This window comes from Nomascus leucogenys, chromosome 15 (genome assembly GCF_006542625.1).
Source record: "Nomascus leucogenys isolate Asia chromosome 15, Asia_NLE_v1, whole genome shotgun sequence".
NCBI classification, from domain to species: domain Eukaryota; kingdom Metazoa; phylum Chordata; class Mammalia; order Primates; family Hylobatidae; genus Nomascus; species Nomascus leucogenys.
The window spans coordinates 107,446,897-107,467,661 of record NC_044395.1 but is presented as its reverse complement, the minus strand read 5'-3'; the positions used below and the strand labels follow the sequence as shown (position 1 = coordinate 107,467,661).

The 20,765-nt window shown below is 49.6% G+C and overlaps 3 protein-coding genes and 1 non-coding gene across 8 annotated transcripts; 2 read left to right on the top strand and 2 right to left on the bottom strand.

The window, feature by feature from the left end:
* Window positions 1-67: 67 nt before the first annotated feature.
* NDUFS3 (NADH:ubiquinone oxidoreductase core subunit S3) lies at window positions 68-5,585 on the bottom strand. Its single transcript, XM_003278979.4, has 7 exons — window positions 5,423-5,585; window positions 5,247-5,312; window positions 4,000-4,097; window positions 3,638-3,787; window positions 2,404-2,529; window positions 2,149-2,268; window positions 68-316 (listed from the first exon to the last, which is right to left on the bottom strand). The coding sequence occupies exons 1-7, from the start codon at window positions 5,493-5,495 to the stop codon at window positions 149-151; spliced, it is 801 nt and encodes a 266-aa protein (XP_003279027.1). The 5' UTR covers window positions 5,496-5,585; the 3' UTR covers window positions 68-148.
* Window positions 5,572-12,463, top strand: KBTBD4 (kelch repeat and BTB domain containing 4). Of its 4 annotated transcripts, none has more exons than XM_012504029.2 (4): window positions 5,572-5,759; window positions 6,559-7,176; window positions 8,870-8,976; window positions 10,870-12,463. In XM_012504029.2, exons 2-4 carry the CDS (start codon window positions 6,588-6,590, stop codon window positions 11,728-11,730), a joined length of 1,557 nt encoding a protein of 518 aa, XP_012359483.2. In that variant the 5' UTR covers window positions 5,572-5,759; window positions 6,559-6,587; the 3' UTR covers window positions 11,731-12,463. The 4 variants fall into 4 exon arrangements, with proteins under 4 accessions (XP_012359483.2, XP_012359478.2, XP_030685222.1 ...); XM_012504024.2 differs by having other exon boundaries at window positions 5,577-5,654; XM_030829362.1 differs by having other exon boundaries at window positions 5,577-5,654; window positions 6,532-7,176.
* LOC115830603 lies at window positions 7,981-8,098 on the top strand. The gene has a single exon (XR_004026132.1). It is a non-coding gene; the product is annotated as a U5 spliceosomal RNA (small nuclear RNA).
* PTPMT1 (protein tyrosine phosphatase mitochondrial 1) lies at window positions 11,199-20,301 on the bottom strand. Of its 2 annotated transcripts, XM_030829375.1 has the most exons (4): window positions 19,495-20,290; window positions 19,305-19,385; window positions 15,081-15,272; window positions 11,199-13,176 (listed from the first exon to the last, which is right to left on the bottom strand). In XM_030829375.1, the coding sequence occupies exons 1-4, from the start codon at window positions 19,666-19,668 to the stop codon at window positions 13,018-13,020; spliced, it is 606 nt and encodes a 201-aa protein (XP_030685235.1). In that variant the 5' UTR covers window positions 19,669-20,290; the 3' UTR covers window positions 11,199-13,017. The 2 variants fall into 2 exon arrangements, with proteins under 2 accessions (XP_030685235.1, XP_030685236.1); XM_030829376.1 differs by lacking the exon at window positions 15,081-15,272 and having other exon boundaries at window positions 13,085-13,176; window positions 19,305-20,301.
* Window positions 20,302-20,765: the final 464 nt, after the last annotated feature.

Below are 20,765 nucleotides of genomic sequence, written 5' to 3'. Positions count from 1 at the left end.
ACACCCCTGCCTGCCTGTGTCCCCCTCAAAGTATCACTTCTCCCCATTACAAGCACACACGAAGTGATAAGTCTAAGTAGGAATTTATTTACACGGACAGTCAATCATAGATAAGGCGCTGTCTAGGATCCACATGCCTTCCCTGGAGCTACTTGGCTTCAGGCTTCTTGTTTCCGGCTTCAAGCTTGAGACTCTCCGGGGGTTGGCGATAGACTGGGAAAGCCTCCCAGGGGCTGTTCAGGTCAAATTTGCGGAACTCTTGGGCCAACTCCACCGGCTCTGCCACCACCCGCTTCACCTCATCGTCATAACGTAACTGCAGGAGCAAAAGGCAGGCTTGAGCACTAAGGAAGTCCTTATTATAGCTACAAAGGAGCCTACTTTTCACAAGGCTATTGGTGACTTCCCCAGCCCGTTCCTCTCAGTTACTGACTCCTGTCCCAGCCTCTGTCAGTAAGTCTCCATCCATACCTGTTACCCGTCAGATCACATCCCAACCAGCTAGAGTGTGTGATTCCAAAATGTAGGATACCTCTCATGCCCTGCCAGCACCAGTCAGATTCCCCTGCTCACCACTCCCACATCAGGAGCTCCGAACTGACTGCTCACCCACCCACACACTCTTACAAGGTAATGGTAAGCATTGGCCCAGGATTAGGGAGTAGTCGGTGGCTGAAAAGAGTAAACCTAAACTGGCAGATACACAACCTCAGGCCCTGTGCCCCTGGCATAGTCATAGTCCAGATGTAAAGCAGTACATTTGACACAGCTTTTCTTGTTACTGGAGGATCAAATGGGTAAGGTAAGGATCATCGGGTGCTAGAGTGAAGAGGCAAACCAGGTGAGGTAGATAGCAGGAGTGGGGTGAAAGGGAGAAGCAAGGGAGATAGCCCTGCCCAGAAGTAGCCCAAGAGGGAAATAGGAGCATGCAAAGCAGTAACACAGCAGGAGTGACTGGGGACTAAAAGAGCAGGGCTGGAGCACCACATCTCTGCATTTCTAAGTTACTTTGCTATAAAATTCACGAGTGATAATATTACACACTGTCTTCCTGCAAATAACCTGCAGCACCACTGAAATTCTTTATTCACGTTACTGGTGCCACCTCAGAGGTAACTGTTGAGGGCTAAACATTTGGTGTCTTCCCCGTCACTGCCTTCCCAGAGAGTCAGGGCAGGGTAAAATAATCCTCTACTTTCAGGTTTTAGGGACAGACTGTGTCCTCAAGGCTGCCTTGATCATTAAAATGATCATTACAATAATGGATAACACTGGCCAGGTGCGGTGGCTCACACCTGTAATCCCAGCACTTTTGAGAGGCTGAGGCGGGCAGATGACTTGAGCCCAGGAATTCGAGACCAGTCTGGAAAACATGGAGAAACCCCGTCTCTACGAAAAATACAAAAATTTGCTGGGCATGGTAGTGCACGCCTGTAGTCCCAGCTACTCGGAGGGCTGAGAGGTGGGAGGATTACTTGAGCCTGGGAGGTCGAGACTGCAGTGAGCCATGATCGCACCACTGCACTCCATTCTAGGTGACAAGAGTGAGACCCTGACACACACACATAGCATCAATTGAGCCTTTACAATACAGCGGGCTTCACATATCATTTATTTATTTAGAGACGGTCTCTGTCGCCCAGGCTGGAGAGCAGTGGTGTGATCTCAGCTCACTGCAACCTCCGCCTCCTAGGCCCAAGTGATCCTCCCACCTCAGCCTCTTGAGCAGCCCAGACCACAGGAATGCACCACCAAGCCCCATTAATTTTTCTATTTTTTTGTAGAGAAGAGGTTTCACCATGTTGTCCAGGCTGTTCTCGAACTCCTGGACTCAAGCACTCCCTCCTGTCTTGGCTTCCCAAAGTGCTGGGATTACAGGCGTGAGCCTACACGTACATTATTTAATGCCAGCCACAAATCTATTAGTTAAGTGCTATTATTATTGCCATTTTAAGATGAGAAAGCTGAGTCACAGTCAAACCAAGTAACTTGCCCCAGGTTACAAAAATGAAGCTAGGATCTGAATCCAGGGCCCATGCTCTTAAACCACCACAATCCACAGACCATATTTCTTGCCATTCCCAGGGATCCCCTGGGTTCCCTGCAAGTCCCTCCCTGAGGCTGCTGTCCCAGTTCCAAGGCTCCTACCTCAACATAACCAGATAGAGGAAAGTCTTTCCGGAAAGGATGTCCCTCGAAGCCATAATCTGTCAGGATCCTTCTTAGATCAGGGTGGTTAGCAAAGAAGACTCCAAACATGTCCCAGATCTAGGAAAGAGACCCCCTCAAACAGCCAGTCCATCAAGACTAACAACAGGGGGAAGGGGCTACACTGCATCCCGTAGTCTCAACCAGTTCTGCAACTGTGGCCCAGAGGCAGGTCCACCATATCCGGTAACTCACCTCCCTTTCATACCAGTTGGCTGCCTTGAACACAGAGACAGCAGACTCAATGGGCGTCAGCTCATCTGTGTAGGTCTTCACACGGATCCGTGAGTTGAAGCGCAGAGACAATAGGTTGTAGACAATCTAGGGAGAACAGAAGGATCTGGAGGGCTGAGATGGGAGTCCCTGGTTGGGAGAGTTCTGCCCTGTGACCCTGCCTTCTATTCTGAACCTCAACACCTCAAGATTCTCCTATGCTTACAACTACTTCCAAAGGCCCAGGCCACAGCTGTAGCTTAGCATGTCAGCATGCCTGTGTTTGCTCATGCTGTTCACTTTGTCAGGAATATTTCCCTGGTCCACCTCAGAAGGCTGCCTGGTCTCCTGCTCGTATGTTTAGATTCAGCACAAACATTCTCTCTCTTCAAAGAAGCCTCCCAGACAGGGCCAAGTGCTTTCTTAAAGCATCCCTCTAATATCCTTTGTATTATATGTTACTACAGTAAGCTGTTTAGGTGTCTTTCTCCTTCACTAGAGTGTAGGGAACTCCTGGAGGACAAATACTTCATGTTATTTCTCTCTCCATCCCAGAGTCTGGCAAACAGTAGATAATCAGTAAAATATTAATAGCTAAATGTACTGAAAACTTACTGTGTACAAGCAATTTACTTGAACTATCTCATTGGATCCTTACAACCATTCTATAAGATAGGGACAGCGTTATATTTATTTTCCCAGTAAGAAAATGAAAGCTCGGAAAGATTAAACAAGGGCCGGGCATGGTGGCTCATGCTTGTAATCCCAGCACTTTGGGAGGCCAAGGCAGGCAGATCACGAGGTCAGGAAATCGAGACCATCCTGGCCAACATGGTGAAACCCAGTCTTTACTAAAAAAATACAAAAAATTAGCCGGGCATGGTGGCATGCACCTGTAGTCCCAGCTACTCAGGGGGCTGAGGCAGGGGAATCGCTTGAACCTGGGAGACGGAGGTTGCAGTGAGCCAAGATCATGCCACTGCACTCCAGCCTGGCAACAGAGCAAGATTCCGTCTAAAAAAAAAAAAAAAGAAAGAAAGATTAAACAAAACATTTGAGTTATCTGAGGTCCCACAGCCATTCAGTGGCAGAACCAAGATCCAAACTTGAGATCTACTTGACTCTGAGGTCCCAGTTTAACTGCTGTGTTCTATTGTATGTTACAAACTGAAATTAATACCCTGACCCCCCAAACCTTCTCAATCTCCCGACTGACCTCAAAACGGTTCTGCCGAGTTGGGACGTCCACTGCTGTCAAGTCAACCAGGGATTTGAACTGTGCATTGGTGTGATCCCTGAGGAAAGTCAGCACTGGGATGACGCCATCAGGATGGATACAGACCTCTAACTCATTGAAGCAGGACACCTGCACGCATGGAAGGGAGGGGAGAGGGAACAAAGAGCTACTGCGGGAACAGCTAACTTCAGCTGGAGTCACCTGGTTTAATGCTGAGAGAAAAGTCCAAGCTTGGGATGGAGGAGTCCGTAGTTTCTTTGAAACAAGACTGCCCACTCCCACATGCCCTGAGAACATGGTTCTTTCTTGGCCCAGACCCAAATAACAGTAGCAAGTATTACCTGAACTTGTTGGACATACTTGGGCAAGATTTCAGCAACATACTCTCCAAAAGCTGAGAGCTGCTTGTGGGCCACATCATTCCGTGGTCTGACAGTGGCTGGAAGGAAAAGGCATATTTAACAAAGAAACGGAGAAGGCAAAAGCCAGCCCTGCATCCAGTCTCTTGGGCTTGTAAGGGATGTCAAATCCAGGAAAGGTTCCCTGAAGCACCTTGAGAAAGGTGCATGTGAAAGGTTTCCCTTCTAGGGAACAGAGTGATGAAAACTTGGGGAAAGTGCCACCTTAACTACACTGTCCTCAGAAAGACTCTTATTATAGCAGCTGGGGTGTTCACCTCTTCTCAAAATTACTCCACGGTTCTTCCCTCACATTGCCTGCATTTCTGCTAAAGCAGTAGTCTCAGTTCTCCTGTCAGACTAAGAGCTGTTTGAGGATGGGAACCAGAACTTTTGCCTCTCTGTAGCTCCTTTGCATGCAAGTTTATATCAGGTTCTCAAGCTAAGAACTTCAGGGCTTGAAGAGCCCTCACAGAGTATCTCCTTGAAACCTACTGTGTGTGTGTGTGTGTGTGTGTGTGTGTGTGTGTGTGTGTGTGTGTGTGTGGATCAATGAGAAAACTGAGGCCCAGGAAAGGGGAAAACTCCCAGTCCGTATATCTTGACTGTAACATCATATGTACATACTCATTCATGCAACCCTAAACCGCTGAGCACTCACACATCACAAGCTACAGAATAATGGTTAGGTGTTTCTGCCTCTGGCAGCAGGCAGGCCTACTTTGTCATTCACTAGGTCTCTGACCCTGGGCAGTTTAATTCTTTGGACTGTTTCCTGATCTATAGTAAGAAGAGTAGGATGCTATCTACCCCATAAGGCTGTTGTGAGGACGAAATAAGATCATTCACTAAAACGCTTAGCGAGGTGCCAGACACACATTAAGCACTCAATTACCGCGAGGTACTATTATTACAGGGCTCTGAGGACTAAAGGTTATATTGCTTGCTTTCAGAGCTGACAGTTTAATCAGACAAAAAGGGGATCATTGAAACGGACAAGGGACAATCGGCCATAACAGAGGCCTAAGGGCACAGGGAGGGCTCGATTCTGCATGCAGGGTGAAGACCACTGCAAGTCAGATCTCCAAGATTTGCCAGGAGGACGTAGGGAAGGGCATCCTAGGGCAAAGACAGGCATCTAGGGGGCCCCGCCGATAGTTCAGAGAAGAGCGCTGCCCGCACATACTCACGGCGCGTGTCGGCCCCGGCGCTCTCCCGCCTCAGCGGCAGCAACAGAACCGAGGGTCGCCCAGCCCCTGCACAGGGAGATAAAAGGCACAGACGCGCAGGATGAGCCCTGAGGAGCTCTCTGCACTGGGCACGCCGCTGCGCCTGACCCCGGTCGCAACTGGCTGCCCCTGCTCACCTCTGGTCAGCGCCGAGGCCCCCACGATCCCGCGCCACCACAGCCTGGCTGCCGCCGCCGCCACCGCCGCCATGTTACTCAGACGCAGACTAGGCAGCGCACGGAAAGACAGCAGGACACGGAGCCCCAAGGGCACGGACCGGAAGCGAAAGTGTGCAGCAGATCTTCTTCCGGGCGGACGTGGAGCCGGAAGCGGAGGTTCCGGGCTCCGGGATGAAAGGAGGGAACGCAGGTGAGAAAGCGAGACAGGCAGGTAGGGAAATCGTGAGGTGAGCGTGGTCCTAGCTCCGTGTGGCAGAGCCTAGAGAGAAGGCGAGGACGCTGAAGAACCAGACGGGTGAGAGGAGGGGAGGGGGCGGGCGTTCTGGGTTCTACGCTACACACCCCTCCCCCGCTCTCTGAGCCAAGCTTTTGACGAGGGCGGGCGGGCCTGAGCGGGAAGAACGGTTTCCCTGGCGACCGTTTCCAAGACGACTCAAGGTGGAGCGGGGACATTGCACAGGGCGATGGGCCTCCCAGTGCCCCGGCCTGGGGGCGGATGGACTCGAGTTCTGGGACGCAGCCATAGGGAGTTTTTCGAGCGAGCGGGGAAGTGTGGGGGAAGCAGCTCGGAAGAGAGCAAATGTAAGACCCACGGATATCCCAGGCCAGGCTTCATATGGAGCGTCTTAACTCCATGCGCTAGGGAGGAGAGGACCTGGCCACTAGGCCGGGGCGGGGGGTCCTTTTTGTCTGATTCTGCTGCCCCTGAGCTTCACTAGTTTTATGCCCCAGTTATTTGGTTAGTAAGGCTTTTACGATCACAGGCCTCCCCCAGCCCTTTGCTTTCATATATTGACCTAAATCCCAAGTCTTTTGTTAACATCATGGAAAGGAATTATTCCGTGTTTTCTCAGGAAAACACCCAGAGTTGGAACTTTTATTTATTTCATTAGCGGAGGGGCGCCACTGGGGAGAACGAACCCAGATTTGGTTAAAGGATAGCGTCAGGGACATCATGGACAGGGCCAGGTCTAAGGCCAATCTGGACTCACTTTGCTCACACTTCTTCCTTTTCCCTCCCTGAGTTGGACAGTTGGATTCACAGACTATGGCTGTGAATTCCTCAGGTTACTCAAGGTGGTGTTGCTTTGCAGACAGCTGGCAGAGAGAGAAGCTGGCTAGCATGGAATCACCAGAGGAGCCTGGAGCATCCATGGATGAGAACTACTTTGTGAACTACACTTTTAAAGATCGGTCACACTCAGGCCGTGTGGCTCAAGGCATCATGAAACTGTGTCTAGAGGAGGAGCTCTTTGCTGATGTCACCATTTCGGTGGAAGGCCGGGAGTTTCAGCTCCATCGGCTGGTCCTCTCAGCTCAGAGCTGCTTCTTCCGATCCATGTTCACTTCCAACCTGAAGGAGGCCCACAACCGGGTGATCGTGCTGCAGGATGTCAGCGAGTCTGTTTTCCAGCTCCTGGTTGATTATATCTACCATGGGACTGTGAAACTTCGAGCTGAGGAGTTGCAGGAAATTTATGAGGTGTCAGACATGTATCAGCTGACATCTCTCTTTGAGGAATGCTCTCGGTTTTTGGCCCGCACAGTGCAAGTGGGAAACTGCCTTCAGGTGATGTGGCTGGCAGATCGGCACAGTGATCCTGAGCTCTATACTGCTGCCAAGCACTGTGCCAAGACCCACCTGGCCCAGCTGCAGAATACAGAGGAATTTCTCCACTTGCCCCACCACTTACTCACAGATATCATCTCGGGTAAGTTTAGGGAGGGGACACACCATACCCAGTTACTTGGCTATGATGTTCAGTGAATGTTCTAGTTTAGGAGAAAGGAACCCTCAAGTTTCCTGGTGTTAGTTTACATTATTATTCCTGCATTCTGAGATAACCTGCTGAGAAAGACTGAGTTGAGATTCAGTGTAATTGCTGTCAGAGACACAGTGCGTTAGAGGAAGAAGTCAGGAAAATTAAAGCACAACACTTAACCACACAAAGCAGTGAGGAATGATTTGTATTATTCTCTATCCTGTACTTCGTATGTCCCAGTGGGTCTAATTACCTATGTAAATTGGTGATGAGGCAAGATATCTAGGACTCAAAACGTTTTTAGTGACGGGCCAACGTTAGGACAACCCTAACCTTGCAAGTGAGATATAACCACACTTAAGGCGTGAGGTTGGCCAGGCGCGGTGGCTCACGCCTGTAATCCCAGCACTTTGGGGGGCCGAGGTGGGTGGATCACCTGAGGTCAGGAGTTCAAGACCACCCTGGCCAACATGGCAAAATCCCGTCTCCACAAAAAATATAAAAATTAGCCGGGCATGGTGGCTTGCACCTGTTGTCTCAGCTACTTGGGAAGACTGAGGCAGAAGAATCACTTGAACCCGGAGGCAGAGGTTGCAGTGAGCCCGGATCACGCCACTGCACTCCAGCCTAGGCAACAGAGCAAGATTCCATCTCAAAAAAAAAAATGGTGTGAGCTCTGTAGCTTAGTAGGTTGCTTCCATGGCAGATGGGAGCATATCGAGCCATCCATTTTGATTTAAAAAAGCAAGGCACTTACCCTGGTTTCTCTTCAGATTGCATAAATCTTCTGCCTTTTACTAAAGATTTCCATGGAGAGGAACAGTTATGAGTCTTTACCTAACTTTTTGAGGGCTCATGTAACACATGAGACTATCTTTAAAAAAGAGCAAGGCACGGGCTGGGCGCGGTGGCTCACGCCTGTAATCCCAGCACTTTGGGAGGCTGAGGCAGGCAGATCACGAGGTCAGATCAAGGCCATCCTGGCTAACACAGTGAAAGTACAAAAAATTAGCCGGGCATGGTGGCAGGTGCCTGTAGTCCCAGCTACTCGGGAGGCTGAGGCAGGAGAATGGCCTGAACTCAGGAGGTGGAGCTTGCAGTGAGCCAAGATCACGCCACTGCACTCCAGCCTGGGCAACAGTGCAAGACTCCATCTCAAAAAAAAAAAAAAAAAAAAAAAAAAAGCAAGGCATGCCAGGCATGGTGGCTCATGCCTGTAATCCCAGCACTTTGGGAGGCCAACGAGAGGGGATCGCTTGATACCAGGAGTTTGAGACCAGCCTGGACAACAGTGAGACCTTGTCTATACAGAAAATAAGAAAATTAGCCAGGCGTGGTGGTGCACACCTGTAGTCCCAGCTACTCGGGAGGCTGAAGCAGGGTTGCTTGAGCCCAGGAGATTGAGGCCACGATGATGGTGATTGCACCATTGCACTTCTGCCTGAGCGACAGGGTGAGACCCTGCCTCAAAAAAACAAAAAAGCAATTTTAGGTTAATTTCATGTATATGTGTATGTATGCATGTACACATATACGCATGCCCAGCAGTAGTCTAATAAAGTGGTTCACATCGTTAAAGTCTCTTACTCTGAATTTCTCTTTCGGATTGTCATTGACCATGCCTTTCTTCTGGCTCTCACAGATGGAGTTCCATGTTCTCAGAACCCAACAGAGGCAATAGAAGCCTGGATCAACTTTAATAAAGAGGAAAGAGAGGCTTTTGCAGAGTCACTCAGGACAAGCTTGAAGGTAAGGCAAATCTCTTAGTTGTTGAGACTGCATACTCTCCATGCATCATTCTTGCCATCAGTTAACCTGGCCTCTTTTTTTTTTTTTTTTTTTTTTTTTTTTGAGATGGAGTCTTGCTCTGTCGTCCAGGCTGGAGTGCAGTGGTGCGATCTCAGCTCACTGCAAGCTCCACCTCCCGGGTTCACGCCATTCTCCTGCCTCAGCCTCCATAGTAGCTGGGACTACAGGCACCCACCACCATGCCCGGCTAATTTTTGTATTTTTAGTAGAGATGGGGTTTTTCACTGTGTTAGCCAGGATGGTCTTGATCTCTTGACCTCATGATCCACCTGCCTTCGCCTCCCAAAGTGCTGGGATTACAGGCGTGAGCCACCGCGCCCAGCTTTTTTTTTTTTTTTTTTTTTTTTTTTTTTTTAAGATCTCTCTTCCCCCCCCCCCCCCCCCCCCCCCCCCCCCCCCCCCCCCCCCCCCCCCCCCGCTATTTTTTTTTTTTTTTTTTTCTTTTTTTTTTTTTTTTTTTTAAAGATGGATTCTCACTTTGTCACCCAGGCTGGAATGCAGTGGCTCAATCTCAGCTCGCTGCAACCTCCACTTCCCAGTTTCAGGCTATTCTCCTGCCTTAGCCTCCCAAGTAGTTGGGATTACAGGTGCTGCCACCACACCTGACTAATTTTTGTATTTTTAGTAGAGATGGGGTTTCACCATGTTGGCCAGGCTGGTCTGGAACTCCTGATCTCAAATGGTCCGCCCGCCTCTGCCTCCCAAAATGCTGGGATTACAGGTGTGAGCCACTGTGCCTGGCCTAACCTGGCCTCTTTGTGTGTGTGTGTGCGTCTGTGTGTGTGTGTGTGAGAGAGAGATGGAGTTTCGCTCGTCGCCCAGGCTAGAGTGCGATGGTGCGATCTCGGGTCACTGCAACCTCCACCTCCTGGGTTCAAGCGATTTTTCTGCCTCAGCCTCCCGAGTAGCTGGGATTTCAGGTGCCCACCACCACGCCCAGATAATTTTTGTATTTTTAGTAGAGATGGGGTTTCACCATGTTGGCCAAGCTGGTCTCGAACTCCTGACCTCAGGTGATCCACCCACCTTGGCCTTCCAGAGTCTTGGGATTACAGGCGTGAGCCAATGCGTCTGGCCTAACCTGGCCTCTTTTTGATGGCCAGATTATGAATGGTCGTCTCTGTTTTTTGTTTTGTTTGTTTTGAGACAGAGTCTCACTCCGTCGCCCAGGCTGGAGTGCAGTGGCATGATCTCAGCTCACTGCAACCTCCACCTCTCGGGTTCAAGCAATTCTTCTGTCTCAGCCTCCTGAATAGCTGGGACCACAGGCGCACACCACCACGCCCGGCTAATTTTTGTATTTTTAGTAGAGACGGGGTTTCACCATGTTGGTCAGGCTGGTCTTGAACTCTTGAGCTTAGGTGATCTGCCCACCTCGGCCTCCCAAAGTGCTGAGATTACAGGTGTGAGCCACTGTGCCTGGCCATCTCTGTTTTTTTCCTTTTTTATATTTATTTATTTTTTAATAAGTTATCTCTGGCTTGAAGTTGATATGAGTTGGGGAGAAGGATGTCTTTGTAACCCTAGAACCACCAATCTATGAGCTTTCAAAGTTCCTTGAGAACTACTTGCATCAAGTTAACAATCTTAATCACCGTTTGTCTAAAGCACTAGCTTATGAGAGTTTTTTAAAAGCTACAAGGATGAATACAACAGATTCTCCGCCCGACATAAATTGCCTCAAAGAAAGTGACTAGAGGAGAGTTGGATGCCATACAGTAATTAGAGAGTAGTATGATAAAGCTAGGAACAAGTGTGAATGCCAGGATCTTAAGGATATGTGTCTTAGCCTAGAACTTAACAGCTATCATATAATTTTAATTTTGCCAATAGGAAATTGGGGAGAATGTGCACATTTACCTGATTGGGAAAGAGTCATCTCGTACCCACTCATTGGCTGTGTCCTTGCACTGTGCCGAAGATGACTCCATCAGTGTAAGTGGCCAAAACAGTTTGTGCCACCAGATCACTGCGGCCTGCAAGCATGGTGGAGACTTGTATGTGGTGGGAGGGTCCATCCCACGGCGCATGTGGAAGTGCAACAATGCCACCGTTGACTGGGAGTGGTGTGCTCCTTTGCCTCGGGACCGGCTCCAGCACACCCTGGTGTCTGTGCCCGGGAAAGATGCCATATATTCACTGGGTGGAAAGACACTGCAAGATACCCTCTCCAACGCAGTCATTTATTATCGTGTAGGTGATAACGTGTGGACAGAGACAACCCAGCTAGAGGTGGCTGTGTCAGGGGCTGCTGGTGCCAACCTCAACGGGATCATCTACTTACTAGGGGGGGAGGAGAATGATCTGGACTTCTTTACCAAACCTTCCCGACTCATCCAGTGCTTTGACACAGAGACAGACAAATGCCATGTGAAGCCCTATGTGCTGCCCTTTGCAGGTCGCATGCACGCAGCTGTGCATAAAGATCTGGTGTTCATCGTGGCTGAAGGGGACTCCCTGGTGTGCTACAATCCCTTGCTAGACAGCTTCACCCGGCTTTGCCTTCCTGAGGCCTGGAGCTCTGCCCCATCCCTCTGGAAGATTGCCAGCTGTAACGGGAGCATCTATGTCTTCCGGGACCGATATAAAAAGGGGGATGCCAACACCTACAAGCTTGACCCTGCCACTTCAGCCGTAACTGTCACAAGAGGTATTAAGGTGCTGCTTACCAATTTGCAGTTTGTGTTGGCCTAAGGCTGTGGGGAGGGGAGAAGAGCTGCTCACTCCTTTTCCCTCCCCATACAAACTTAAAGTACCCTGGGCCCCAATTCAGAGTTATGTTTTTTTTGGCACATACTAGAAAGGCAGTGCCTCAGCCCTTCCCTGAACCCATGGAGGTGTTCTGTTTGGGGCTTTTTAGACTGCTGCTGCTCAGCTGGTTGCTTGAACTGACAGTAGGCCAGCCTGTTCTCTGCCATCCCCTAGTCATCCTGTGCCTCACCACAGCTTGCTTAGAGCAAGCCTTTTCTCAGACCTTAGGCACAGCCTCTCTTCTTTACCTGATCAATGTTAAATATAAGCACCCCTGATCCCAGGACATAAGGAAAGATGCCCAATTGTACTTTTGTTCTATAGCCTGTGAAATGGCTAGTAGATCATTTTTCCACGAAGAATTAGGTGTTGAGAGTTTTCCTTCAGGCTTTACTTAGGAGAATGGAGTAAGCTGAAGGTGTACTTCACCAGCAAGAGTCAACTCTAGAATTCAGGACGTTCCTTCTATTGTTTTCTCATCCATCTGTCGGGAAATGTAACTTTGGTTTTATTTTTGGCTTATTCCAAGGGGTAAGCCAGAAAATAGAAATGATGACTTCTGATTAATAGCAGAAACTTTTTCAAGCTCAAATATATAAGGTGTCTGCTCTTTTAAAAGCTCTAAGCTAAGCCAAGAGCTAGGAATTGTTGATACAAATAAAAGTTTTTGAAGGGATACGTGTGTCTGTGTTGAATTCTGAAGGGGTGACTTTGAAGGGGTGAGGGTGTTTCATTCCCTCAGGGGGACTCATTACGTACCATCACATGGCTCAGTCTGCAGCAGTCCTGACTGCAGCCCATGCTCCCACTTCTCCAGATGGGATCCCTACTCCACAGGGCCAGTGGGACTCAGATTCTGACAGTGGCAAAGAGCCAGAGCTGAGTCTCCTTTTTTCAAGCGCTAAATGTTTTTTGAGTTGTGGTGCTAAATATTATTAGGCACAATATTAGGTACATAATAGATTTTTGTTAAAATACTTCTTCAGCCCTATTCAAGAAAAGATGATAGCCCCATCCCTGTCCTGTATCCCATGAATACAAGCCACACTAAATCTTTTCCTTTCTAGCCACACAACAGTGTTATTTCAAGAAAACAAAACAAGTCAGAGAAAGAAAAATTACCTATTACCTATTGGCACATTTCTGTTACGTCAAGTCTGGGCTTAAGCCCTGTTGGTCCTGTTAAGCTTTTTTTATTCTGTATCAAGCAGGAGTGTCTTGAGACATACATCATGTCTTTGAAATGTCAAAAGTCCCATCCTTTGCTGCCCCTCCAGTAATCTGCTTGTGGAACTCTTTAAGAACATCCAGCTGGCCAGGCCTGATGTGGATGTATGACCGGATCTTGGCGATGGCTCTTACAGCCTCCTCTGGACTCCATTTGTGCACCTGAAGTACAGGGTTGGGAAATCAGCAGAGAAAGAAAGAAGCAGGTGTCAAGGTGCCCTTGACCCATGAGCAGGTGCTAAAGGACTCTGAGAATTTCATTTCTTTGGAAATTCCATTTTGGAGGCATTAAAAATCATGGCTCTTGTATTACAAATGGGAGAGTACTGTAACCACTGCAGTCAGCCAGTCTCACAATACTATGCAACAGGTCAGGTGGAAAGTCAAGTCTTTCTACCCTATTCTTGCTCTGCCAAATCCTAGAGAAAGAAAGTTGCACATGGAAAGCTGAGATCCTAAGTTCAAGACTGTCTCGGACTACTCCACATGCTCTCCGAGCTGGGCTTTTGGTTACAAGAATTTCTAGGAACAAGTATGCAATAGATGTTTTTATGCAACTTGTCACCATGGCTAGAAAAACAAGTAACTCGGCCGGGCGCGATGGCTCACGCTTGTAATCCCAGCACTTTGGGAGGCCGAGGCGGGCGGATCACGAGGTCAGGAGATCGAGACCACAGTGAAACCCCGTCTCTACTAAAAAATACAAAAAATTAGCCGGGCGTGGTGGCGGGCGCCTGTAGTCCCAGCTACTCGGAGAGGCTGAGGCAGGAGAATGGCGTGAACCCGGGAGGCGGAGCTTGCAGTGAGCCTAGACTGCGCCACTGCACTCCAGCCTGGGTGACAGAGCAAGACTCCGTCTCAAAAAAAAAAAAAAGAAAAAAAGAAAAACAAGTAACTCATAATTTAAATATTTAAATAGGAGGGTTAACATGTCCTGAGGATACTCATTGGTTTAGAACTCAACAGAACCAAGAAAATACAGATTTCTAGCATGCTAGTTCAATTCTCACTTGGTGCAAAATACCCTCCTGAGACCCTGCTTCCAGCAGAGTCCTTATGACCAAAATTTTAGTATTACTCAACTATATACACACTAGTCCACAGTAACACAAGGCCAGACTTAGCTATTCACATGACTTAGAAGATGCTCTGTGGGAGCCAGGTATTTTGTAACTTGTAACCTAAGTTACAAAATGATGATGGACTACAGGGTATTTGTTTCTCCTAAATATTTTTAAAGCATCCCACCTGCCAATCATGACAAATTAATAGGCAGAATCCAGTTTGAAGCCTGTTTCCAGAAACTAATATCCAGAACTTTATTCTGGAATACTTGAAGAAACTTGAGTACTATAAAGCTGAAAATGATCAGCACTATTATCTATGGTATTGTTTCCTGACATGGTATTAGAACAAGTGTCTAGCCTTTTGCTGGGGTTGAATAGCTTTTGCAACTCCATTTTTAGAGTGTCTGCTGTAGGCCAGCACTTGATGTAATTTCTTATTTAAACTTCATAATACATTTAGTTTGAGAAAACAGGATAAGGCAGAAGTCACTTTTGCTGATCCTCGCTGGCAGGCAGCAGAGCCCCAGGTTACCCTCTCACAAGGCTCAGGTGCTTTCCATCATACCAAACTACCTCCCAACAGCCTGAAATCAAGCACACAGCTCCTTCCAACAAGGCCCACCAGTAGACCATGCTATTGAAGTTCTGGAAATCTGCTATAAATGGGACCAGAAAGACTTTTTTTTTTTTTTTTTTTTGAGACAGAGTTTCACTCTGTCGGCTATGCTGCAGTGCAGTGGCACAAATCATGGCTCACTGCAGCCTCTACCTACTGGGCTCAGGTGATCCTCCCATCTCAGCCTCCCAAGTAGCTGGGACTACAGGTGCACACCACCACAATGAGCTAACTTTTTGTATTTTTTGTAGAGACGGTTTCACCATGTTGCCCAGGCTGGTCTCAAACTCCTGGGCTCAAGCCATCCTCCCACCTCAAGCCTCCCAAAGTGCTGGGATTATAAGCGTGTACCACGATGCCAAGCCCAGAAAGAAATTTTATACCTGAATCAAGTATGCTGCCACCATAGTGGCACTCCTGGAGCGTCCAGCCTTACAATGCACGTAGACACACTGGCCCAGCGACTGGTACTTGAGAGCAAATTGGACTCCCTTCTGGAGGTTGTCCAAGGTGGGGATCCCAGTCATGTCTACTGTGCTGAGCCGCAGCTGCTCGACTCCTAGTCTCTTCCACTCCTGGAACCAGGTCCACCAGTATGAAAAAGAGAATGAAAAAAACCTAATGTGGGTGGGATGATAAGGGGCTCCCAAGAGGCAGCAAAGCAACAAGCAAGTTTCAGGGTTTACTACAATGGGAATACACTGTTGCCTGTTTTCTAAAATAGAAACTTCTTACAGAAATGCTTTTTTTCCCCGTTCCAGGTGAGGACAGAAATGTCTTTAAAATGGCTGGCCTACCTGGTTGGTTTTTCATCAAACAACAGCTATGCTGCTGAGTTAGAATTTTGTCCGAGATTTAAAGTGTTCCTTTTTTTTTTTTTTTTTTTTTTTTTAAGACAGAGTCTCTCTCTGTTGCCCAGGCTGTAGTACAGTGGCGTGATCTCAACTCACTGCAACCTCCACCTCCCAGTTTCAAGCGATTCTCCTGCCTCAGCCTCCCGAGTAGCTGGGACTACAGGCATGCGCCACCAAGCCTGGCTAATTTTTGTATTTTTAGTAGAGACGGGGTTTCATCATATTGGCCAGGCTGGTCTCAAACTCCTGACCTCAGGTCATCTACCCACCTCAGCCTCCCAAAGTGCTGGGATTACAGGTGTGAGCCACCACACCAGCAGGTAAAGTGTTCTTAAACTACCCTTTGGGTACTTGAATATTTAGCTGCAAGATATTAGCTATATACATTTTAGCTGCAAAAAATTCAGCTGCAAACATCTTAACATTTTATTTTGGCTGGGCATGGTGGCTCACGCCTGTAATCCCGACAGTTTGCAAGGCCAAGGCAGGCAGATCACCTAAGGTCAGGAGTTCGAGACCAGCCTGGCTAACATGGTGAAACCCTGTCTCTACTAAAAATACAAAAATTAGCCATGTGTGGTGGCGGATGCCTGTAATCCCAGCTACTAGGGAGGCTGAGGCAGGAGAATTGTTTAACCCAGGAGGGAGAGGTTGCAGTGAGCAGAGATCACACCATTGTACTCCAGCCTGGGAGACAAGAGCAAAACAACACCTCAAAAATATACATATTTTTTATTTTAGAGACACGATCTTGCTATGTCGCCCAGGTCAGAGAGCAGTGGTATGCAATCATGGCTCCCTGCAGCCTCAAACTCCTGAGCTCAAGCAGTCCTCCCACTTCAGTCTCAGTCTCCCAAGTAGCTGTGACTACAGCTGCACGCCACTGTGCCTGGCTAATTGTGTTATTTCTTGTGTGTGGAGATGGGGGTCTCACTATGTTGCCCAGGCTGGTCTCAATCTCCTAGCCTCAAGCCATCCTCCTGTCTCAGCCTCCCAAAATGCTGGGATTACAGGCATGAGCCACTAGGCCCAGCCAGTGTAACTTTTTTTCGCATAACTTTGGCACCTGTGTAGTGATTCAGCTGCAGATTCGGGGTACAATATTTTGCCAAGGCTTTCTATTTCTCTGTCCATAAGTCTCTTTTTTACCACTGTTTTTTGAGGGAACACATGATAGAAAATAGGGTTATCACTTTAAAATTAAAACAATGGGCTGGGCACGGTGGCTCACGCCTGTAATCCCAGCACTTTGGGAGGCCAAGGTGGGCGGATCACGAGGTCAGGAGATTGAGACCATCCTGGCTAACACGGTGAAACCCCGTCTCTACTAAAAATACAAAAAAATTAGCCGGGCGTGGTGGCGGGCGCCTGTAGTCCCAGCTACTCGGGAAGCTGAGGCAGGAGAATGGCATGAACCCAGGAGGCGGAGCTTGCAGTGAGCCGAGATCACACCACTGCACTCCAACCTGGGCGACAGAGCAAGGCTCTGTCTCAAAAATAAAAACAAAAATAAAACAATGCACTGACCTTCATTAGTGCAATGTTATCACTTACAAAGAAGAAATAGGTGGCCAGGTGCAGTGGCTCACGCCTGTAATCCCAGATTTTGAGAGGCCAAGGAGGGCAGATCACCTGAGGTCAGGAGTTCGAGACGACTCTGGCCAACATGGCGAAACCCTATCTCCATAAAAAATACAAAAATTAGCCAGGCATGGTGGCGGGCACCTGTAATTCCAGCTACTCGGGAGGCTGAGGCAGGACAATCACTTGAACTAGGAGGCAGAGGCTGCAGTGAGCTGAGATTGCACCATTGCACTCCGGCCTGGGCAACGGAGTGAGACTCTGTCTCAAAAAAAAAAAAAAAGGAAAAAAGAAATAGGAGAAATAAGGTCTCTGGCAATTGGGCAAACTTTATGCTTTAAGACTTCAGATATGCTCCAGCTACTCTTGTTATTAACCTCTAAATAATGAGTATCAGAGACTTTATGGTTCTAAATGAAGATCAGTAGGCCGGGCGCGGTGGCTCACGCCTGTAATCCCAGCACTTTGGGAGGCCGAGGCGGGCGGATCACGAGGTCAGGAGATCGAGACCACGGTGAAACCCCGTCTCTACTAAAAATACAAAAAATTAGCCGGGCGTGGTGGTGGGCGCCTGTAGTCCCAGCTACTCGGAGAGGCTGAGGCAGGAGAATGGCGTGAACCCGGGAGGCGGAGCTTGCAGTGAGCGGAGATCACGCCACTGCACGCCAGCCTGGGCGACAGAGCGAGACTCCGTCTCAAAAAAAAAAAAAAAAAAAAGAAGATCAGTAATTCTTTTTTTTTGAGACGGAGACTCACTCTGTCGCCCAGGCTGGTGTGCAGTGGTGCAATCTCAGCTCACTGCAACTTCTGCCTCCCGGGTTCAAGCGATTCTCCTGCCCCAGCCTCCCAAGTAGCTGGGATTACAGGCGCCTGCCACCACACCCGACTAATTTTTTTGTGTGATTTTAGTACAGACGGGGTTTCACCATTTTGGCTAGGCTGATCTCAAACTCCTGACCTCAGGTGATCCACCTACCTCAGCCTCCCAAAAGTGCTGGGATTACAGGCGTGAGAGCCACCACGCCTGGCCAAGTCACAAATATTTTCAAGGTTTCAAAAAATCCTCAGGTTGAAATAATAGTATCTTCATCATGCTATATCAGTAAAACAAATGAGAAAGATAATTGTTTAGTGCTATTAGATGCCAAACGCTATAAAGATAGGGCAACATTTAAAAAAAAATCAAATAGCTCAGATTGTAGATAACATCTTCTAATAACCATTGTGGAAGATTCCACAAACAGGCCAATCACATTTAATGAAAGTTATGTTTTAGGCGTAAACTTTGTTATGATAGAACTTCGGAGTTCCACCATGATTTCTAATATATGACTAAAAATTCCCCCAAATCAGAGCCAAATGAACTCTACAGTTTTCAATGGATAGTTTTATGAAATATTTGGGGAGGGGAGCGTGTTAAGGGGGTGCTTTTCGTCTTATAGTTGGCAGGGCCTTCATCTGGAATCCCTAACACTGGGAATGCTGACCCATACTCAGAGCTCAAAGTGTAGAAAGAATGAATGAAATCAGGAAGGCATAGGAATGTTGCCTTTCAATTTTAGTTTCTGATTTTGATTACCGAAATAAGAATACATTACATTTGTTCACAAAGGAGAAATCAGGCTTTGTCAACTTGCACTTTTTTTTTTTTTTTTTGAGACATTGTTTCACTCCTGTCGCCCAAGGCTGGGCTGGAATGCAATGGCGCCATGTCGGCTCACTGCAGCCTCCACCTCCCGGGCTAAAGTGATTCTCCTGCCTTAGCCTCCCAAGTAGCTGGGAGTACAGGCGCACGCCACCACTCCCGGCTACTTTTTGTATTTCTGTAGGGACGGGAGCCTCGCCATGTTGCCCAGGCTGCTCAGGAACTCCTGGGCTCAAGTGATCTGCCCGCCTCCTCCTCCCGCCTCCCGCCTCTTGCCTCCCTGAGAGCTGGGATTACAGGCGTGAGCCACCGCGCCCGGCCCAACTTGAACTTTTAAATAAAGGCCGTTCACAGCTTCTAGCCTACCTCCAGGTGCCGTTTAGAGGCACAGACCGGAGGCAAAGCAGCTTGAGACACCTGGCTCTGGGGCATGGTGACCTCCCCCACACTTCTCTAGCCGTCCCGGGCCCAGGGCGGTGGGCGAGGGGAGCGGGCCCCCGAGCCTGCCCCTCAGCCGGGTCCCTCACCTGTGAAGAGTTGCACAGGAACCTCGTCTCGTACTCCTCGTTCATGGTGATCACCCCGCGCACGTTCTCGTCCTGTACCAGCTGCCGAGGCAAAGAGGTGGTTCAGCAGAGACGGTGGAGACCCCAGCGGCCCGACAGGGACGGAGCGGCGGGGACGGGGCAGGGGCCCGGGCTCCCCGGCCCGGCTCACCTGGCGCGTCAAGCTCCGCAACGGCAGCGCGCCCAGCAGCACGGTGGGGTCGATGCGGTGGTACCAGTCCCGGTGCGCCCGACCCGGCACCTTCCCGCGGAACAGGGTGTAGAGCAGCGTCGGGTAGAAGAGCACCCGCGCCAGGCCGGCCTCCAGCAGCGCGGTGGCCGCCATCCCGCCCCACCCGGCCTGGCGCAGCGGCGACCCGTCGGCCCCCGCGCTCGCGGTCCGGACCCGCGAGAAGAGCAGGCGGGCGCCGGGGCGGGGCTGCCAGCTGCACGAGGCCTCTCGCGGGCTCGCCCCGGGGGACGGCGGGGACTGGCCTGGAGCTCCCGGGGCGGACCGCGGGGCTCTGGAGGAGGGCCCGGCGGCCTCGGGGGAGGGACCGAGGACTCCTGGGCGGGAAACTGGGACCTCGGCCAAGGGAGAGCGCGTCGCAGGCCGGACACGTGTGAGCCCCGTAGCGTGGGAAACTGAGGCCTCCGCCTGTGGCCGATGACCTCCCTCCTCCGAGGGGTGTGACCCCTGGGGTGAGGAGGGCAGGAAGGACCCCTGCGTGTGGAACTGTGACTCCGGCCGAGGGAGGAGGGGACCAGAGGAAGGGGGCAGTGACCCCAGGTGCGGGTGTGACCCCGCCAAAGGGAACACAAGACAAGGAAGAGGCTGTGTGGCGGGGTAGCCCTGAAGAGGAGAGTGGAAGGGCTTAGCGCTTTCAAACAGAGGAGCCACCTGGGTGAGGGCCTGAACCCAGGGTGAACAGGGGGCCTGGGTTGAGGTCGCCTTCCTCCTCCCCTCCCCTGTCCTAGGGCAGGGCTCCCTCCTTCTTTTTTTTTTTTTTTTTTTTTTTTTTGAGACGGAGTCTCGCTCTGTCACCCAGGCTGGAGTGCAGTGGCGCAATCTCGGCTCACTGCAAGCTCCGCCTCCCGGGTTCACGCCATTCTCCTGCCTCAGTCTCTCCGAGTAGCTGGGACTACAGGCGCCCGCCACCACGCCCGGCTAATTTTTTGTATTTTTAGTAGAGACGGGGTTTCACCGTGGTCTCGATCTCCTGACCTCGTGATCCGCCCGCCTCAGCCTCCCAAAGTGCTGGGATTACAAGCGTGAGCCATCGCGCCCGGCCTTGGCCTCCCTCCTTCATCTGACCAAACAGCAATGTTTACATAGCAGGAAAAAAATAGGAAAATATACATTATATTAATAAATCCTTAAGAAAAATATTATGAAAAGCTCAAATATAAAACCTGCAAACTACAAAAAGGTAAGAAGAATGG